Below are 22,343 nucleotides of genomic sequence, written 5' to 3' on the forward strand. Positions count from 1 at the left end.
TTTTTTTTATTTAATTTGTATATGATTGTTGTTACTAAAAGCGCTGCGAGAACTAAACAAACGAAATCAAGTTTTGTATGGCTTCAACGATGCTTTACAAAGCCACACAAAAAAGCGCAAAACACGAAAAGCAAGCTTTAAAAGCTCAATGGATTTACTATGGATCCTTAAAAATTTATGTGGAATATTTTATGCGATTACAAGTACTGCAGCCTTGGAGTATAAGGCGGGACCACACAAATACTGTATAAGTAACTATCCACCAGCTTAAAAAGAAGCCGCTAATGTAAGGGAATTTCTGTTAATTTCTTCTCGGCTCCACACCAAGATCAGCAAGCAGTCTTTTGAAACCTAAAGGATCAGCTAAGAAAACTTAACTTAACTTTTGATTGCGCTACAACAAAAATGCTAGCATAAAATTATCTTCACTCAGATCGATTTTAGCAAACCAAATATGAGGACTACAACACAATCGCATTTAAATGGTTTTACAACAAAAATAGTTTACTATTTGGGAACTGAATATTCTGAAAAACATTGATTCATTGAAATGTTAAAAAAATCTTAACGGAAATAAAGCTTCTGCTTGAAACTACTGATTTAGAGTAGTCGGTTTAAGTGAACTTCTTATGAAATTGGTACGGAAACGAAGTACTGGTTATGCGATTTTTGCTACGCAAAATTTATATAAAAGAAAACTGTTGAAGCTGGCGAAAATAATTTGTGCTTTCTTCATTAAAAATAAACATTGCACTTGTGTACATTTACATAGGTTTGTTTCATACATACAGTGTCTCAAAAAAGTTACCGTCTTATTTTTTTTTTTTAATATTCACAATGTTTTTCAAGCCAATGTTTGTTTGTTTGTTATTCTTCTATAAAATTATTGTCTAAGTATCCTTTTTCCGACGCGATATAAATACGAGCAGGGACCGAAAATAACCGTTAAATATCAAGGTTTTGTTTTTATTATTGCAAACTATTATTTTCAAATTTTTACTTTTTCGATAAAAAAAAATAATCGTTAATATTTGAAATAAATTTTTGAGTAAAATTTAATATTTTTTTTGTGATTTTAAATTTTTTCGATCAACAATAATCGTTATTTTGGATTTATATATATTGTTTTATCATTTTTAACCGTTATAAGCCTATAAAATATCTAAAAAAAAATCTAAAAAATGAGTTACGGTTATAATATGATTAAAAAAAATAAAAATAAAAATTAAAAAAAAAAACGATTATTTTTTATCGAAAAAGTAAAAATCATAAAATAACGGTTAAATTTTATCGCAATAATAGAAATCCGATTTTAACGGCTATATTATGGGTTTTATAATAAAGATCATACCCGTTACGACGGTCCCTAACATCGAGTTAAGCTACGTGCCTCACCACCAGATCTTTCCATCGCTGAGGGGGCGTCCTCTATCCTACTCTGTGCCAACAGCAGGTTTCGCATCGAATATTTTCCAGGCTGGAACATTTTCAACCAATATTTTTTCGAACATCGTCCAGCCTCTGCGTCATAGATCATCACGGCCATGATGAGCTCAAATATTACTTTCCATCTTTCTGTGAACTTATTGGTGCAACACAACGTATCATCTGAATTCAACGCAATAAGGTTTGAAGAGAGCATAACAAGTGGAAGTCCGGTGAGTATGCTGGCTCCATTCCAGCTCCAATAAATTTTGACGAATCTCCCGAAACGTTGTGATGGAATACAACCCGGACATTTCTGGATGAAAAATTCATTCAAACAGTTCAATTACCGACAGCACTCATCCGAATTGGTTGTTCCGACTCCTTGGTAGTAGCTTAAAAAAACACCAAACTCCTCCAATTCAACATAAAGTTCTCTTGGTGATGTCCTGCTTTTGAAGTTATTTGAAGCGAACCAGTACGTCGGGAAACAGAGTGTTTGCGCCGCACATTATTCCAAACGAATCCTCTTCTCAGTCACCAGTTATCGTTATTTTCAAAAAAGGATCGTTTTCTTCAAGCTCCAGCTGTAGATCGTGGATATCCACACATGTCGTCTTGTGTTTTTTTTTTATACATTTGGAATCTAAATACCACGCTAGCTGCTTCTTGGGGTGCAAGTGAACCATTTCTTTTATTGATTTTCAAAAGTAAAAAAGACAGACACACTAAAGGATAATGTGGAAAAAGCATCGACTGCAAAAATGTTTGCCTCTGGCGTTTTGATTGTTGACAGCTGTATGCGGAGCATAATTATTGTTGGGGATAGAAGAAATTGCAATTTGTGAATATTGTGCACTTTTTTCAAACTCAGATTTTTTAAGCAAATTTTAATTAACTTTAAAGTACTACCGGCCACAAAATTTGCCTCGGCATTTGTTTTGCGACAACATATAAAACTGTATAAAGGCATGAATTTCTTAGAAAATATAATGGTACCGAGTTATACATACTTAAGCAAAGCCGCCACGCTTTACTAGAGCTGAACCACTGCTATTGCCAAAATTCTTATGTCCCTTTAAATTTATTTGTTTTCAAGCTTCAGTTAAATTTTTCTCTTGTTATTTACCAAATTAACTAACACATACATACAAACGTATGTATATAAAACTAATACAAAATAAAACTTGCATATGTAATATGTGGTATTCGATTTAGTTTTTTTTATTTGTGAAAATTCATGAAACAGTTTTAGACTATAATCGATTTTCGCTTGCATTTTCATTCAACTTTCGATTGTAAACAATTAGGATAATTAACAGAATTCACCTCAATTTCCGCAAGATTTTGTACATACTTACATACAACAACTACCCAATTTCCCATACATGCATACCTACAGACATACATACATCTGTACATACCTACAATATGTAAGTTAAAAAATGTATTGATGTTTAACTTTTCAAATAATGCAATTAAAAGCAACAAACTCACCACACGCATCCGCCCCACCACATACATACACAACCAAACAATAGTTTAAATGCAATTAAGCCTAATTGAAAGTGAAAACTGAAGTATGTCAATATTTTTTCTTTGCTTTTTCTACTTTTTCTCTTCAAATATTAAAAAAAAAATGCGTATTGAATTTTTTTAAATAATGCCCAACAAAATTCACTACACACGCAATGTAATGGCTGTACTCTCACTCACCTTCCACAACCAACCAAAATAACGGCAATTCACCATACACTCGAAAATTAAAAAAAAAAATCTAACGTGTGCGCGCCCTGCCGTGCACATACGCCCACCCTCGTGCAACAGGTCGCGCTCTGGTGAGAGTAGCATGCAAGCCTTGCAACAACAACAACAACAACAACATCAGCAACAACAACATCAACAGCAGCAGAGTGCACAATCGCAAAATCAACAACAAACATTAACGGCACAAAAGTCAAATTCGCGCTCAGGCAAGAAACGTGCTGCCGCCGCAGCCGCTGCCGCTGCCGCTGCCGCCGCGGCCTTAGTGGGGGGAAAGAATCGAGATTCACCGGTCGAAAAAATGTCGAAATCATCACCATCGCCCATACAGCAACATTTTCGCGCCGAACTAGCTACACCGACGCCACCACCCACCGCACCCTCACCACTCTCGCTGCCGCCGCCCAGCACACCTACGCCTACGCCTACACCAACCCCAACACCCACGCCTACCCACACACCCTCACCATCGCCGATTGTCATGTTACATGGCAGCAGCAATAGCAATGCATCCAATACAGCGTCGCCAACAAGGCAAAAAGGAGGCGGAGGAGGAGGAGCCAACACCAGCGGAGGCGCTAATGGCAGTGGTGGTAACGAAAATAGCGGTGCAGGCAGCGGAAACAATGGTAGCGGTAATGCCAACAGCTCATCGACGCCAACGAATCTATCACTGACTGGCGCTGCATCTGATCGAATGCCTACGACAAGCTCTTCCTCGTCCATCGGCCATGATGTCACAGATGCCAGCAGCAAAGCTGGGGGTAATAATGGTGATGCCGTTAACCTTAGCGCAAATCAAGGTAGTACTGGTAGTGGTAGACGTGGCAGTAATAATGGTGGTTCGGGCGCTTCTAATACTGCAGCAGAGGCGGGCAGCAGTGGGGGCACGTCTGGCAAGGTGGCCAGCGATGCGCCATTGGTCGCCACAAATTTGAGCGGCAAACCTTTGAATAAGAAATTATTGCGCGCACAGCAAACGCTCTATCAGCAACAGTTGGCCGCACAACAGCAACAGCAACAACAGCAGCAGCAACAACAACAACAACAACATCAAAAACGTTCGCCTGAACATAAAAATGGCGGCGGTAGAAATACGAATACAGCCGCTAGCGCCGTTGTATCTTCCTCCACTTCCTCTGGCAATGCGTCCACCTCTTCTTCCTCTAACAAAGCCAGAGATTCGCCTGCTAAAGCTCTATCTAAACAAACCAATTCTAATCACTTAACTTCCAATCCTTCCTCTGCTTCTTCCCCAAACAACACTGCTTCTTCTGCTGCTTTTACTAACACAGTCACCAGCAACCATAGCAACAATAATAATAATAATAGCAATAACAATAATAATGGTAATAGTAATAGAAATAGCAATAGCGCCACTAACGCAACGCAACAGCAACAACAACAATCACAGCAACAGCTTCAGTCGCAGTCGCAGCAGCAGCAACAACAGCAACAGCAGGCCAGCGTTGCTGCTGTTGGCGGCAGCAGTAGCAATGATATCATTGAAATTGTGCAATTAACCCCATCCAACTCTTCTACTTCTTCTACGCTAACTCATCATCATCAACACAACGCACCACAATCAAAAACATTGCAATCATCCCCTGCAAATGCTGCTACCACACCAACAACTACTTCTTCTACCGGTGGTATTCACCACAGAACGCCGGACAGCGGTATATTTTCCTCCTCGTCATTTGCCGCGAACAGCAGTGCCATCTCGAATGCCTCCTCCAGCAGCAGCAGTAGTAGTGGTGGCGGTGGCCTTAAATTCAGTTATGAACCTCAAATCTCCAGCATTGGTACACCGCCCACCATCGATTCCACGGCTGCGCATCTACTTACTGCCGTGACCACAGCAGCCGCGTCACTTAGTGCTGTGACAGGCAATATCACCACAACAACAACTTCGACCACGGTCATCAAAGACTCGCCGCCCAGCTCGCCGGGCTCTGAAGTGAGTGCGGTCGCCACAGCGCTACGTAAGCGCGGCCGCAAAGCTAAGGATCCGCTTGCAAATGAGGCGAAAGTTGATGTGAAATTATTTCAAAATGGTGGACATGTGATTGGTGCCACACCCACAACTGCTGCTGTAACGTCAGCAGCAACCAATGCAGCTTCAAGTGCGCCCAGCAGTGGTACAGCGTTGCACACAGCCGCTCATATGCTTGGCAATCAACTGAATCCGAATAGCAATGTGGCGCAGAAGCTCTCCGATCAACTACACATGGAAATACAGGATCACAGCATCTACACTGCAGATGTGGTAACACAGCAATTTGTGGGAGTGCCCTTTCCCGGCAAGTCGACAGTGGTGAGTACCTTGGAACACGGACCAAAAATAACTGTTATTCCTAATTTACTAAATAAAAACGTTGCCCAAATTCTGAAATTAAAAAAAAAAAATATTTTTTATTTCGCCGATAAGAGTTATAACCCAAGATTTATTTTTTAAGTTGTCTGATAAACGTTGTAAGATGAGAATATTGACGAAATTGAAGCTGGAGAAGAAGGTAAAGATCATGAAAAGAAAAGATGAATAACAGTTATCAGACAACGTAAAAATTAACTTTGGGTAACAACTGTTATCAAGCAACGTAAAAAAAAAAATGGGTTATAACTCTTATCGGCGAAATTAAAAATATTTATCATCGAATAACTGCTATGGAACAACATTTTTCCGATAAAACTTATATAACTGTCCCTGCCTTGGAATCAATTTAATAAAGTGTACTTAAAATTAATAAACATTTTTTTTCTCCTTCACAGCGAAACTCTACAGCGCCGAATGTAACTGGCAATAATACGGCTGGCACGAATTCGGGCAGTGCAACAACTGCTGCAGCAGAAATGTCGGGAGGCACATCGTTGGCCTCGATGTTTGGCAGCGGTGTGAATGGAAATATGGCCATACCGCAGAGTTTGGAGCAGTTGCTTGAACGTCAGTGGGAGCAAGGCTCACAGTTTCTGATGGAGCAAGCGCAGCATTTTGACAGTAAGTGATGTAGATTTATAATTTGGCAATTACTTCTCCTCGTTTTTCTCTCTGAAAATTGGTTGCATCGAGTAAAATCCTCTTTAGTCCTGGAGTACAAGGGAAAATTTAGGTGTTTGTGTGGGTTGATTCCTCCAAATAGAAGAGAAGATAATAAAACAGCGTTGTTGACGCAACTTTAAAGGAACTCCAAAACGTCTACTAAAGTACGTCCAACCCTTCTATAGGTAGCGAAGGCAGGAGTACTTCAATTGGTTCCAAGAAAGAAGAGAGGAATGCAAAGTACTCCTGAAATTATCGGCTCGGCGGGGTAAGGTCTATTTTCCTCTTTTCGGTAGATCAACACAGTGAAAGGAAAGCCCAAATAAAAGAATGGGGCCCTCATCACACGTCAGAGCTCTGTCATGCAAAATATTTAGATACTGAAAGAGGTACCACTAAAACTTGTTTAAAGACATAGTCGATCTTCCAAAGGAGAAACTAACGTTTTTATAAAGTAATTCAGACTAATATTCTAGGTATAATTTACTATTACATTTTACATTAGACCGTACGAGGAAAATAGTTCGTGGTACACCCCTGAATCTAAAGTATTTTTTTAGGATAGTTTCAAACAAAAAGATATGTGTACATATATCGAGCCGTAACTGCCAAAAAAAATGGAAGCCACATTTTTTTTTTTTTTAATTTTTTTTTAATTTTTCTTTTTGATGCAGAAATTTTCCTATACCTTCTAGATGCATTTCTGCATAAAAAAAATTAAAAAACCTCAAGTACCCCGTTTTGGTACATACCAGCTGATATCAGTTCTTATCACCTTAACGTACCAGCCTAATGACAGTAAATTAAAGCTCGCCAAAAACCATTAAACTTTTGCTAAGGTAGTATATCAATACGAAGACAATTTCGAAATTTTTTTTTGCCGAACGTAGGCATTTACAGTCGTATGTATCTTTGGTATGATACCATATCGATGGTTTTGTTTTGAGGAGGCAATTTCTGTCATCGCTGAACGTAGGGACCGCCTTTTTACATTTTTCATCATATCTTCGGCATTTACTGTCGGATCTTGAAGTATGATATATCGATCTGTGAGAGACAACTTTTTTTGTTCCAAAGTTCTTCGACCTCAACCACCCCGTTTAAGTACCTACATTATTAAAGAAGATTTTGATTTGTCGATTAGCATACAAACCTCTCTTCCTTACAACCCACCACACAAACATAAAATAGTGAACAAATTTTTACTAATAAATAAAATTTTTACCTTATATTTTACAGTCGCTTCCCTTCTATCCTGCCTACATCAACTGCAACGTGAAAATGTTCGCCTAGAGGAGCATGTGACCAGCCTAATAGCACGACGAGATCATCTATTGGCCGTTAACGCACGCCTCGCCGTGCCACTGAAAACCAATACAACACAGAGCCAAGGTAAGTGAAAGAGCGCAGTGCGATTAGAAAGAAATTAAACAAAAGCTTGTACACAAGAAAAAGATAGTGAGAGAAAGGAGGAGAGAAAGTTAATGCGAATGATGCGATCAATGGATGCGCGAAGCATTAAAAGAAAGTTAGGAAGAAGTTGAAAAAAGGCGAAAGAATTACTATATACGTAATAAAAAATGGAAATGGATGCAGAAATGGACAAAAAAAAAATCTCTCACAGGCTTTGGTACAATGCAGACTCTTTACCCACATACATACATACTTACAAAATGTACGAAATGTGAGCGGCTGCCTTTTCACTTACGGCTCTAAATTTCACTTATCTAAAATCAAGTTAAATGACAAGAAACATACAAATTTTTGGTGCCGAAACGTACGAGTAAAACGGACGTACGAAGAATAAATAGTTTAGAGAAAAAATCAGGTTTAAGTTTTTTTTGTTGGTTTTTGGTGTTAAGCTTACAATTAATTGTTTTTTTTTTTTTTGCTACATATGTAAAATTCTTCCTCTTAGTTTTCTTTTCAATAATTTTGGGGCCCAGTATTTATGCATAAATATGTTATCTTTATTTTTTTAAAGGTAATTCTTCTTTTTTTTCTAGTTGATGTAAGTTTAACGTGAATTGGCCTTTTGTTTATTTTGGAAATAAAAATTTATATGCAATATAACCTCAATAAAACACAAATGACTCGTATTTGGAAATTCAAAATTTTTTCTCATGCTGATTACTTGAATATTTCTTATTAATAAATACGAATGCTATATACTACATACAATATAACGTCATTGAAACCAAACGGAAACAAAATTAAACGCATTGTACATATATTTTATTAGCATTTAACCTTTTTAAAAATTTAGTTAATGTACGTTTCATTATAAGTAAATGTATATTTATGTATGTATGTACTATACTACTATACATTAACTACTACTAGTATATGTGTGTACGCACGCATAAGCGGTTACAAAACAAAACAAAAAAAAAAAAGAAATATACAATATTTGTATGTATGTATCAAACCAATTATATATGATTTGCACACATTTTATATAAATCATCATCAGAACTAAAAAAAAAATATATATAAAATATATTAACAAATATGCATAACATTTTGCCATAACGGTAATACGACTAGAGTACAAATCAAATTTGTTTGTAACCACCAAAAACAGGCGCATACCTAAAGAAATACATATAAATAACACACATGCACATACACGCACACAAAGCATACATAATTTGTAACTAATTCAAATTTATTTTTTTTGTTGTTGGTGCATCTTTTGGTTTGTGTAAAAAATAACAAATATTTTTTTCTAATATTGGCTGGAAATAAATTAACATTTTGTAACATTCACTTCATACAGAATCTGAAATGCGGATATGTATGTATGTATGTCTTCGCGAACATCTGCGTCCATGTGCATGCACCTGAGAACAATTGCAAGAGTAATGTAGTAATGATGCTTAAATATAGCTTTTGATTTTATAATCGATGTATTCTAACGCTGCGGAAATGTCTACTAAAATATCAAGTTCAAAAGTTATTTGTTTTTAAACTTTAACCCTTCTTGACTTCCAGCATAATTGCATTCATATAAAATGTGAAAGATTGCTAGAAATGCTTTATAATTACAAAAATATTTCATTTTTTTTAAGAGAGGCAATAAATAACAGCTCATAGTTAAAAAATGTATTAACGGAATGACAAAAAATGTGCTTAGTCATTCTTTTGGCCTCTTAAAATTTCTTCATTCTACCAGGAATTTCTTCCATTCCAATGTTATTCGGGTTAGTTAGCATATCCGTTCAATTTAAGTTAAAATAAATCCGTAATCATCATCAGGTGCTTTTCGGAAAAATGCTAACCAATGACTCCATCCGTCCAAAACCTGCACCAACTGGAACATTTGTGAATTGCTATCTGTTGAACCTCTTTTGGGTTGGCCTTACCTCGTATACGGCAATTATCGGCCCGGTCAACGAACAAACGAGGTTGTCTGTGTCGCTAATGGCGTAAAAGAAAGTGGGTCGAACTGGCTCATACAACATCAGCTCATAGCACTTAATAAGAAGGTCGTTTTTTACCAATTGATTTACCATATTAATTACAGTTTGGCTGTTGACGGCACGGATGTTAAATATTAAAGTCTATAACGTTGTACTTTGAACGACAACTATTTTTCTGACAAAAGTTAACCATTTTTTCGATTTTTCGCATGGCCTCTGGAATTTGTTTAGATGAACTCCGCGGTTTTCTGAAATAAATTCAAACTGCTATTTTTTATTTACAAAATTCTGTTTAAAAATTATTAACACGTTGAAACATATTGTAACATAAAGTAAATAATTATTTGGCGCTTACTCATTTCTGCGTCTTTGGCCCATTTCACTTCCAAGTTGTGTTGTGCGTTTTGATCTTGTAACGCAAGAGGAGGTGCCTACACTTCTACGCCAACTCCATGTTGTAAATTGTTTTTTTTTTTTTTTTTGAGAAACACTTTCCTTTTTGACGTTGCCCTGACCAGGAATCGAACCCTGGATTCCCGGAGTAACAGTACGCACCTCTAACTTCCCGGCTGCGGTAGCCGCTTACAATATGCTAAAACTAACTGAAAATCTACCTAACAATTTAGTGTGATAAAATAAATTTTTTCGTCAATAATATATGGATCGGCAGCATTTTCTTTAAACTTTGTCACTTCATTTTCTGATATTGCAAAAATCACTAAAATTCCTCATCATTACTACTTTTTATAAATATGCAACAAAGCAGTATAGTAATAAAAATACCAACATATGTACATACATACAGACATACATATTTGCGTTTTTCCACCACTCATTGCACCCGCTCATACGCACATCCAAGCTCACATTTAACACCTATCATTTAACCATCCGCATTCACGGTTTGCTTCTGTGTAAATGCTAAGTTATGAAATATATAAAAACTACTATAGTATACCTACCTTATATAAATATATATATATATATATATATATATTATACTACTTTACTTTTTACCATATAAATAAAATTAACTATGTTTATGAAGGCAAAGTTGAGAATATTTATTTTCCCCAAAACTCTGTCGTATACATACATATATATTCACCTATCAATCAATCCACCAGTCAACCATTCACGTACGTTTAGCTTAATATTATTTAAATTAGTATTTAAAATTTTTGAAATTTGCTGAATATAAAATGAAAATCTTAAAAAATTTAAAATTCAAAAATGGTGTTTGTTTCTTTTCTTTGCATTATTATTTTTTTCCTATTGAGAAATAAATAAAAAAAAAAAACCTTTTCATAGGTGTAATTTGTTGCCCCTACCCCCACACAAGCAAGCAATGCAAAAATATGGTTTTAGGCTTTCCAAGAGTATCTATTATGTATATTTTATCAAATCGCAAATGCTTTTTGCCACCATTTTCATTTAACTTCCGGCCCTTCTATTATTTAAAGCCAAACATTCTTATTAAAACCTTCTTCTGTTTCTCAACATTTCTTTGGTGTTTTTATATAAGTAAATACATATTATTTTATTTGGTGTTCTTCTACGGATCTTTGTTAATATAATCTGGCAACGGTTGGCATTTCATATTCACTTCTACATACATACCCTTTTTTCCATACACAAGCTTAGCTGGGCTGTTTTTATATGATTGAAGCGAGTTTATAAGTTTTTTAGCAGTTAAATAAGTTCTTGCACCAGTTTTTTGTGTTGAATTTAAAGATTCCATGAAAAAATCGTAACTTATTTACCTACCCGACATACGATCTTTGAATAGTGTGAAAAATTCAGCATTTCCCTTTCATTGAGGGTCGAAATTCTCGCTCGCTTTACATAGAAATCTCTCTAGCTTTTCCATAAAACAAAAACAAACAAACAAACAAAAAATCAAGAAAGTATAAAAAAGTTTGAACTGCACCTAACGATGTTACAGCCACGGTCGTATCATCGACAGCGGTGTCCACCAGCGTTGCTACTCTCTCATCAACAGCAACAACGACGGCTACAGGCATAGTAGCCAACACACCGACCTCCGCCATAGCGGCTGCTTGCGCAGCAGCAGCAATTGCGACAACAACGGCGGCGGTAAATGCGCTAGGTGGCAACAACGTGGGCGCCGGCGGGAGTGCCAGTGGTGGCAATGGTCCAGTTAATGCCAACACGGCGTTAACAACTGTAGTAACAGCAGCTGCAACTTCGCTCGCCACCGCAGTGACCACATCTCTCTCAGCATTAACAGTGAATGCGCGTCTACCCAATACGACAACAACGGCAGTAACAAGCGTCGGCGGAGGTGCCACGAGACTAAACACAAGTGGAGCTGTTGGTGTACAGCAGCAACATGCTTTGGAAAATGGCATTGATTTTCGACAGACCAGCGCTGCTGCAGCAACAACAGCGGCACTCGGTGCTGCTGGCGGCGGTAGCGGTAGCAGTAGCATTGGCCCCCCATCCATTGGTTTGAGGTGAGTTATCTGTATATGTATGTATGTATGTGCCTAGCTACATATATGCGCTTTGTGCAGCTCGATCAATGTTCTTTTCTTCGATTACATTGCAAATTTGATATCTATAAATTTTCTGTTAATTTTTTATTTATTTTCATCATTACCGCTCACCACTGTTCCGTCACTCGTACTTTCGTCCTCACCTCACATCGCATATCGCTCCTTCGGTGTGTCTTTGTGCTTTTTTGCACCACCCTTTCCGCGCGCTTTGCAATGTATGAATACACATTTATGTTCTGCGGCACAGGCACTCTACGGCGAGTTACGTAAATGCCTCGTCAATGGCTCCGATTGCAACTAGCATGGCTGGAAACGTGCCAGCCACATCGCTAGCAGCGCTGCATTCTAATATTCATGATGGCATCAGCAATATGCACACGACGCCGGTAACAACTGGCGGCGCAACAACAACTGTTGTTGGTATGTCTACAATGACTGCAAATAGACTCGCGCAACAACAGCAGCAGCAGCAGCACCATCAGCAACACATGCAAACATTGCAACAACAGCAGCACCAACATCACCAAATGTCGCTGGCTGCTGCGCAACAACAACAACAACAGCAGCAACAACAACATATTGCACAAAGTGCTGCCGCTACTGCGGCCATGCATCATCACCAACAACAACAGCAGCAGCAGCAGCAACAACAACAACAGCAACAGCCCGCTCATACGCACTTGCACGCCGCTCACGCGATGCATCTGGCACACACGCACACACACCCGCACGTGCACACGCACGCCGCTCATCCACATCACGCACACCAAACGCATCCATCTGCGGCGGTTAACGTTAGCGCTAGCATCGGTGTCGAGCCGCATCCCCTATCGGCGGTGCGCATTGGCGGCGGCGGCGGCGGCGTCGGTATCGGTGGCGGCATTGGTATGGTTGGCGCGCATGCTGGCGGTAACAACAACAACAACCCGAATAATAGCAGCAACACCGCCGCATCACGAGGTGGGTCAACAACCACAACCACAACAACAACAGCACATGCCATTAGTATTGTTGGCGGTGGCAGTAGAGGTGTTAGTGGTGGTGATGGTGTCGTTGGTGGAATTGTTAGTGGTGGTAGTGGCGTTGGCAATGCCACATTACTCGCATCGGATAGCAGCCACCCTACGTCCTCCTCCGCGTATACTGCTCACTCGATCTATACTCATCATAAGGTAGTAGTGGTGTGGCGTGATGGCTTATTAATGTTAAATGTTCCTAAAACTTTGAAAAAAAAAACTAATTAATAGAATATCTACTATTTGATTATTCAGCATCCAAATATTAATTCTTTTTGAAACAGACAAAACAACTCATTAACTTACCAATGCATTAACATTTAAGTGTTTGTTGTTCTCTTTATATCGAAATGATAATTAGTGAAATAGTTTCAGATGGAGATATTAGGCAGGATTTCTTTGTACAAAATTTGCGTATTTTGGATATTTCTAACACTTATTGTTTAGTATAAATTAATTAATAATAATGTGAATTTTAATCGATAGTATTGTACGAGCAAGGCTCCAAATTCTGAAGCCTAAATTAAAGTTTCTTCAATAGTTTGCAGCGTCTGCAAGGAATGCAGCAAATAGTTGCAGGAAAATTTGACTAGTGGAACCCAACTATAGAATCGACTGGAAACTTCAGTCATACATAAGTGCTCAACGCACAGATGTTTTACTTCTTTCGTGGCATACCAACAGACATTTAGGTTTGAGTTCAACTTGAGGTTAAGTTGAGAACTAAGGTATTTCTCAAATCTCCAATGTTGTTACTCAACAGTACCTCAAGTGGAGGATCATAGCGTTGTCAACAAAAAGGGCATTTTTCCTTGTATGAAAATAGGGCTGTTTCTCAAGTTGAGAAAATGCTAGTTCTCAACTTGAACTCCAACGTTATTCTCTAATTGGTCTCAAGCATCATTGAAATACTGAAATTAAAAAAGTAACTGTAACTTATGCCCTTTTGATTGAAACGACAATAATTCACTTTACAGTATGCAGTCCGATAGTAATTCTGCCACTTGATTCACTTCGCGTTGACACTTTGAAGATTATTTACTTTTTTTTGGTAATTTTCCTCTTTATATAGCTTTAGTTTTACACTTGATAATTAAAAATTCGTTTCTCTATAAATTTTTACGTCGGTTAGAGATGAGTTGGAAAATGATGTTGGATATCAACTTGAGAACTATGAATTTCTCCAAGGTTGGAGAAATATTTGTTTGGTGTTTGTTGGGACACTTTATTCACCGGTAACATAACTTTTATTACCAGCGCAGAATACACCTGTTACTCACATAAATTAACCCATTCACGAACAAATATATTTGTTAACCCTTTCACTAGCTATATGGCAGTCAAACACATACATACTAATGTCTTTACTGTACTACTTAATAATCTACCTATAGTCCCAAGAAACGGGCAGTTTCTACAGGGTTGGACCAAAGTGAGAGGGATGTTAGTTTAGTGGAATTGAGCTGGCATGTGAATCGGTGGTTGTTGTCGCGCGGGACACTCATTGGGGATATTAGTGTCGAATCTGGACAGGTAGCTGTTTAGGCGGCTACAGTATCCAAACCGTAACTGGGCGAAGGTACTATCAGGTTATCTGGTTAAAAATTATTTGTCTGTAGTGTATTGTTTTGTTGTAAACAGAATAAAAAATAACCACATAACCTGATAACCAGGCAAGTGTAAACCTCCACAAGAATTTATTTATTTATTTATTTATGCACGGGGCTGGGCCATGTTGCTCCCGAGTTGATCCACAAGAATTATTGCCTTCATTTTCAGCGCGGCAAAAAGTTTTTATTCAGATTAAAAAAAAAAATTGGCCTTTTTTGTTCGAATAATAGTTATTTAAGCTAATTCTTCTAGGGTTATCATTATTGTGTAAATCTCATACTTTAAATTGAATGAAGCTTGTTGACTTTCTTACTACTTTCAATGTTTAATAACAACAACAACAAACACAGCGCAGTCACAATCATCATCATAATCATCGAAAAATTGGAAATTAAAATTACTAATAGACTTGTAAATTTGGAACCCCGTTCCTTGCCGTTTCGAACGAATCTAAAAAAGAATTGCGAGACCAATCAACATTTTCTTTTTCAAATATGTATTTGCATTAAAAGCAAGAAAAAATCGTTTATTGCTTGTAACTTTTGTGAAAATTCTCATCAGGCCACATCAGTCACTAATAACCAACAACAATAACAACACATAATTGTTTAATGTTGGCATTTGTTCTAATTGCAATGCATACAATTATTTGCTAAATTTATTAATATTTATTATTTAATTTTCTTCCCCATTGTCACATCGATATATTTCGACGACTATAGTCGCAGCTAAGACGCGACGATAACCTAGTAAAGCCCAGCTGAAAATCGACAGCAGCTTTATTGGCATTTCGCCCTAGCCGCCAGCCACAGCAGCCAGAACAAGCCACAGCACAGCAGCAGCAGCAGCAACAGCAATACTCAGAACAACAGCAGCAAGCAGGAAAACGAACGTCAAAAAGGGCAAAACCTTCACAAAAGGGAAAAGCACGAAAACCACTTGAAACTACAGCAATGCATGCATTGGAAAGAGAACAACAAAAACCACATATGCAGAAACCGAATCAAAAAGAAGCGAGCGTGCGCAAATCAACACCGACATGCCAAGAACAACAATTTGATACGATTCAGTTATCCTCGGATGAGGAGCAAGCTGGCACAGCAACAGCAACGCATGAGCAACGAAATCGCAGTCGCACGCGTAGTCGCAGTCACAGTCACGGTAGTAGCAATAGCAGCAGCAGTCTGTCGTCGACGCTTTCTTCTTCCTATCGTTCGCTGGACTATGAAGCTGAAGCCGATGAAGAGGATGCCAACGAATGTGAAGGGTTGGAATTGCAACGCAAATTGGCTGGTGGCAATGATAATTTAATGCATGTACAGAATTTTCTTAACTGCTTTGATACACCACAGCAGAGACGCATACAACAAAAGGCGACAACAAAACCAGAGGAGCAGCAGCAGCAGCAGCAAATGCTGCGACAGCAAGACGAAATTCCGCACAGAGATGAAATAAACCGAAGTGAGCAATCAGCTTGCGTTGACCTATGCGCGACTAATGAATTGGCAGAACATAATGATAAGATTGATGCAATTGGCATTACAACAGCGGCAGCGGAAGCAACCGTCACGGAGGAAATGCCAACAACATCAAGTGCAGTAGTCGCTACGAAGGCTTTAAATAAGCCCTGCAAATTTACAATTTCAACAAAATTTTTACGCAAGCCGCGTCATAAGCTGAAATCGGTTAATATAGCGCCAACAGCGGATGTGAGCAATGCATTGGTGACGACAACCAGTAAGGGTAGTGAGGAAATTCTCGAAATGCAGGAGTTGCGCGAAAAGCTACAACAACAGAAGGGTGAACATATTTCGCAGCAGCAGCATGAACAACGACAACAACAAAGGCAACAACATCTGCCAGCACAAGTCGATGAACCGAATGTTAAATTCAATTCGAATTTCTCCATTAACTCGCTTTTGAATAAGAGATAAATACGAATATTATCGCATAACAGTTGTGTGTAGGGAAATGCAAAATGAGTTTTACAAGAATTGTATTCATTTTGGTTATCAATAGTTATACAAATGTATGCACATATGTACATACGTACTAAATAATTAAAGAAATTGCACTTTTTGGATATTAACTTCATTTCATGCATGTGAATTTATTTAAAAACTAAAGAAATATTTAAAATTTTTAGCGAATATAGAAATGCATCAAGCCAAAGCATCCTAACTACCCTATAAGCATGGTTTGCGGGGTACATATGCTAATGATGAAAAACAAGTCGTTATTGTGAAAAAAACATCGTGCTTAAATCTTGTGTAGTCTCCGCGTAAGAAAGGAATAGCGTGACCATCAATGCAACAGGCTCTAATTTGACAACTTTTCAGAAACTCATATGCATAAATTTATATTTTTAAATGCAAAACGCGCAATTATTTCAAACAATTTTATATACATAGAATATGTATATTTACAATAAAAAACACTTTTAAAATTTTTTAACCGACTTCACAAAAACGAGAAGGTTATCAATTTGTGGGAATATTTTTTGTATGTATATTACCGCATAACTTTTGACCACGTTAACCGATTTCTATAATTTTAAAGGAAAGGTATTACCTCACAGGTGGTCCCATACTAATTTGGTTTAAATCCGATCATTGGATCATGAAGAAATTAACGATAATCCTAATTTTTTATATGAGAATTGAAGTCATTTTTTTGCTTAAAAATTACTTGTTTAACCTAAAATTTCAGCACCCAAATCGGTTGGAAGTAATTTGACTGTAATGAAGAAAATTCAATTGCATACAAAGTTTGCGTAAAATAAAAGACTACAGATTCGAAAAATAAAATTGTTTCATAATTACAGCTTTTTCAGTAAAAGTGACGATCAATTAAGACCAGGGATGGTAATCATTTTAAGCAAAATAATGCAAACAGGATTTAATCATTATTCTATTTTTTCGCTCAAAAATAAAAACTATTGCTGAGTTTTTTTTTTTTGCTCAACAGAAATTATAATAATTTGATTTTTTTTTTCGTTCAGAAATAACAGATACTAATTATTATCGAGTATTATATTCCACTTAAAAATAATGATTATTTAGTTTATTATCTTTGAGCGAAAAAATTAATATGATAAAATAATCATTTTTGATTGAAGAAATAAAAATTAAGCAATAATAATTTTTTTTACCGAAAGAAACATATCTGAGTGCGATCAAGAGTTTTTTGTGACACTTAGAACATGTTTTTTTTTTTTTAATAAAAGTTTAAAAATAACGATTATTTTCCGTCCCTGATTAAGTCTATTAAGACGGAACTGCAATATGTGTGCACCTACATATATACGGGTTAATTGACATTCTCAACTGAAATACATACATACTCGAAAGTATGTAATTGTTATGAGAACCACCCACCATTAACAGGCGACGGCCTTCATTTCGATAGTCAAAGTCAAGAGATTCAACCCACAGTTGCCAATAAAAAAAAATTAAATGCCTAAGTTGCAAATAAAAAATAATTTTAATGAAAATAACTGTGTGAATCTGGATGCTAAGAACTAAAATGTTTGCAACCAATAATCTAGTTTTTGTTTGTATGTATAACCAACGAACAAATATCCCTAATAGCATTGCTAAGTTAATTTTAAAATTCGATTTTAATTTAATTTTACCAATCAACGATAACATAATTTTAGCAAATCGATTATTTAGCGCTGTATACCTAGAAGTACTCATTAGTAATAGTGCATATAATCACATACATATACATACATATGTATACTTACATTTAGCCCAATTAGGCACAATCAGGTGTATATAAATACATACATAAATATGTACATACATATACATACATATTGTACGCATAAAATAATATACATTATAGAAGTTTGAAAATACAGTTATGTAAATACATATATAATATATAAAGCATTAAAAAATAATAATAAAACATATTTAACAAAATTATGAAATGTACGAGAAAAATAAATCAATAAACAAGCAATCGCTAAACACTTGTAAATGAGTAATTTTAATTTATTTCGATTTCCTATAATAAGTCCTTCTGTGAGCTGTTCTTCCGAAATTTTCACAAAATTCATAAAAATTCAACCAATCTTTTTCCAAACTTTCGGGTGTCCAGTTCGAAGTGACTCGAAATTCGCGTTGATTTTTGATAATATTTTCGTTGAAGGTGTCCCGCTTAAATTTGTTTTTATGTATACGGAAGACAATGCCTAAAAAATAAAATTCGGGGCGAAATCGTTGCACTTTATTAGATATCGACTGCTGAGTGGAAGATCGACCTATCTCGGCAGCCAGTTCGAAAACGGCCTATCTCAAAAAACTTCAAGAACGCCCTATTTCAGAATTCGTTTCAAAATCGCCCACTCTCAGCACATTTTCAATAGGTACATTTTGAACCGAATTCTGAGATAGGGCGTTCTTCAACCAAATTCTGAGATAGGGTGTTTTACAATAAAATTTGGAAATAGGGCATTTTTGAAAAGATTTTTGAGATAGGGCGTTTTGGAACTGGCTTTCGAGATAGGTCGATCATCCACTCAGCAGTCGATATCCTAAAATTTTTACAAAAAGTGCATAGTTAAACTTCTTTTTTAAAGATTTTGAAAAGGTTTGAAGTTTTGGTGAAAATTTGTTAATTTTTTTAAATTTCTGAAAAAAAGTTAAAAACTTTGATTTGTAGCTATAATGACATTATAATTAGCAAAACTTGTCAATACGTCGCACTGCGATTTTCGTTCATTAAATGACAAATTTTTGCAATAAAAAACCGTGTCTGTTTCCATTGTTGTCTTTTAAAAACCTAGTGAAAATACGGTATAAGTGTGTTGATAAAGCAGCGTTTGCATTGTTCAACTTTTTCGTTCAACTTTTTGTTGCATGCGAGAGTTGAATAGTGCAAACCGCTTTTTAACAAATCGCTTCCAATGAAGATGGTCGGCAGCCAACTCTCGTTCAACTTTTCATTTCCCTAATCGCCTCTGGAAATCTATACTGATAGGTCCAACTGCGGTGTGAGTGTGGGGGTGTTCTCTGAAACTCTGAATGACTTTCTCTCGTTTCGACTACCTAACTTTGCTAGCATCTTCCAAGCGGAAGTACTGGGCATCGAAAGGGCCTGTAAAGTATTAGTGAAGAACTGCGTAGGTCTCCGAAAAGCATACATTTTCTCAGATGGCCAAGCAGCACTTCCGGCACTTGTCTCACCGGTAACAAAACCCAAAACAGTCAGAGATTGCAAATGTGCATTAAGCTCGGCGGCCAAGTTAATAGACATCACTCTCATCTGGGTTCCTGGCCATAGGAACATACACCGAAATGAGAGGGCTGACGAGTTGGCTAAGGCCGGAGCATCTTTTGATGAATCCGAAGCAGAGACTATAAATTGGCCACTCGAACCCATCAAAAGAGAACTGCATCTGCAATTCACACGTATGGCTGATGCACGTTCGAACAACCGTCAAACCTGCAAAACTGCGAGGAACATATGGCCACATTATGGCAAGCCAAAAACAGAAGAACTTCTCAAGAGGTCGAGGAAAGATAACTGGACATTGGCCCATTGGTGATTATGCAGCTAAAATGGGCCTTTCATATAACCATCGGTGCCGTAGCTGTAATCTTGAGGGAAGTAAAGAAACGGTCCTACACTACCTTTGCGAGTGTCCAGCATTGACACAAATAAGACAGAACACATTCGGGAGTTTTTCCATCCAAAATCTTGCGGAGATTTCCAAAGTCACCATTACTAACCTAAATAGATTCATCGGAAAATCTAAATGGTTTGACGAATTAAACGAATCATGGAAGCAGGTGGGCTACTCTGTAATGCGATGAGAAAGAGAAATGCGATGCGATAGGCAAAAACGTCGTAAGTAATACGCTGTGGTGATTGCCTATCGCATCGCATTACAGAGTAGCCCCCCAGATCAAATCAAGGGTCCCACAGAAAGCGTATCAAAATGGTGCTTTCAACCCTAATTGGATCCTGGGAATGTACTCAGGGGACACTTCTACCAACCCACCAACCAATCGCCTCTGAAATTTGAACAATGCAAACACTGCGTAAACAGTGGAACGCCATACAAGTATGTACATACTAGGGGATTCAATCCCGGGATTCCGGGATACCGGACACTTTTCCACGTCCCGAAATCTCCCGATCCCGAGATTTGTACTGATTCATTTACAGAATGAAAGAGATGTTGAAAACGAAAAAATGAATTCATTTGACATGAAACACATGAAATACAGAACTCCAAAATTTGGATTCCAAGTGAAATGCAGTGGAAGCGAATTTCAGGATCAGCCTGAATAACTGTACTTGTTCAAACATTTTGTGCAAGAACTGTGTAATAACGAAAAATCTGGAATCATTTAAAAACACAACCAGCAAGTGACACGAGTTCTTCATTTTACTTTGGTGGCATTTTTATTCGAAAAGTATTTCTACAAATATGGGTAAATGTTGTTGACAAGTAATATAAATATTTTAGAATACTATAAAAATATTTAAACATTGCGTTACGGTCTCTTTTATTAAGGGGTATTATGCTCACTTAAGACCCAATGTGGTGACAACGAATCTGTGTTTTTTGAAAAAGACGAAGCTACTGTAAAATGAAAAAAGTCTCGCGATCCGGGAATTCGAATTTTTGCATCCCGAAATCCCGGGATTGTTAAAATGCCTCAGGATTGAATGCTCTAGTACATGTATACTACATATGTAGCTTAAGTTGTGAGTCTAGTCAAATAATAAAAATCTGTTTACCATCGAAATGTGGACTTAAAGTCGAAACGTCTTCATGCCTTTGCTGGCCCATATAACAATAGCTCAGCTGCCAGGCCGTCACCACCAGCAGCTTTGTTGTTTTTCAGACGCCAAATTGCTATCCGTGCTTAGTCAAAATCGCTGATGGCCCTCAACTACTACTGTCCTACTGGGTTCTTCTGGTTAGGGCTTTGATTTTTTTTATTTATTTTTTTAACACATATGTACATTAGAGTGGTCCAAAAAATTAAGTTGGAACTTTAATGCCGGCACCCCCTAGGATTGTTCTATATCGAAAAATATACCCCAATTTTTATACCCGAGCGCACTTGTGCACAAGGGTATTATAACTTTGTTCACATAACGGTTGTTTGTAACAGGCAAAACGAATCGAGATAGATATAGACAAATGTATACATAAATGATCAGAATGAAAAGAGAAATCGATTAAGCGGTGACTGTCTGTCCGTCCGTCCGTCTGTCCGTCCGTCTGTGCACACGATAACTCGTGTAAAAATTGAGATATCTTAACGAAACTTGGTACGCGTTCTTCTTTCGGGTGTAGGACGGATGGTATTGAAAATGGGCAAAATCGGACAATAACCACGCCTACCTCCCATATAACGGTAATTTTCAGAAATACGAAAACTGCGATATTTTAGTAACTGTTGAAAATAATTCACTCAAAATTGATACTTATAATAATTTGAAGACGAGAAATAAGAATATTATAAATTCTTGAAAAATGGGCGTAGCCACGCCCACTTATGGTTACATGTGTATATCT

The 22,343-nt window shown here is 37.3% G+C and overlaps 2 protein-coding genes across 8 annotated transcripts in view; both read left to right on the forward strand.

Moving 5' to 3' along the window:
* Window positions 1-15,603, forward strand: part of LOC108358277 (protein AF-17-like) — a 95,000-nt gene extending 79,397 nt beyond the window's left edge. For 6 of the 7 annotated variants that reach the window (XM_017609499.1, XM_017609496.1, XM_017609500.1 and 3 more), the window contains 6 exons: window positions 3,253-5,506; window positions 5,962-6,187; window positions 7,469-7,621; window positions 11,597-12,128; window positions 12,418-13,342; window positions 15,520-15,603. In XM_017609499.1, the coding sequence (XP_017464988.1) occupies window positions 3,253-5,506; window positions 5,962-6,187; window positions 7,469-7,621; window positions 11,597-12,128; window positions 12,418-13,342; window positions 15,520-15,561 (4,132 nt within the window). In that variant the 3' untranslated portion in view covers window positions 15,562-15,603. The remainder of the gene's footprint in view (window positions 1-3,252; window positions 5,507-5,961; window positions 6,188-7,468; window positions 7,622-11,596; window positions 12,129-12,417; window positions 13,343-15,519) is intronic. The other variant, XM_017609502.1, reaches the window with a different exon arrangement.
* Window positions 15,604-15,729: 126 nt separating this feature from the next.
* On the forward strand, window positions 15,730-16,819 carry LOC108358280 (transcription factor kayak-like). Its single transcript, XM_017609504.1, has one exon. It carries the CDS (start codon window positions 15,751-15,753, stop codon window positions 16,729-16,731), a length of 981 nt encoding a protein of 326 aa, XP_017464993.1. The 5' UTR covers window positions 15,730-15,750; the 3' UTR covers window positions 16,732-16,819.
* Window positions 16,820-22,343: the final 5,524 nt, after the last annotated feature.

This window comes from Rhagoletis zephyria, unplaced genomic scaffold (genome assembly GCF_001687245.7).
Source record: "Rhagoletis zephyria isolate East Lansing unplaced genomic scaffold, Rhagoletis_zephyria_1.1 Rzeph_scaffold_00231, whole genome shotgun sequence".
Classification (NCBI taxonomy): domain Eukaryota; kingdom Metazoa; phylum Arthropoda; class Insecta; order Diptera; family Tephritidae; genus Rhagoletis; species Rhagoletis zephyria.

Excerpts from the sequence above, each read along its gene's own strand:
- LOC108358280 (XM_017609504.1), top strand. The coding sequence starts at position 15,751 with ATGCATGCATTGGAAAGAGAACAACAAAAACCACATATGCAGAAACCG.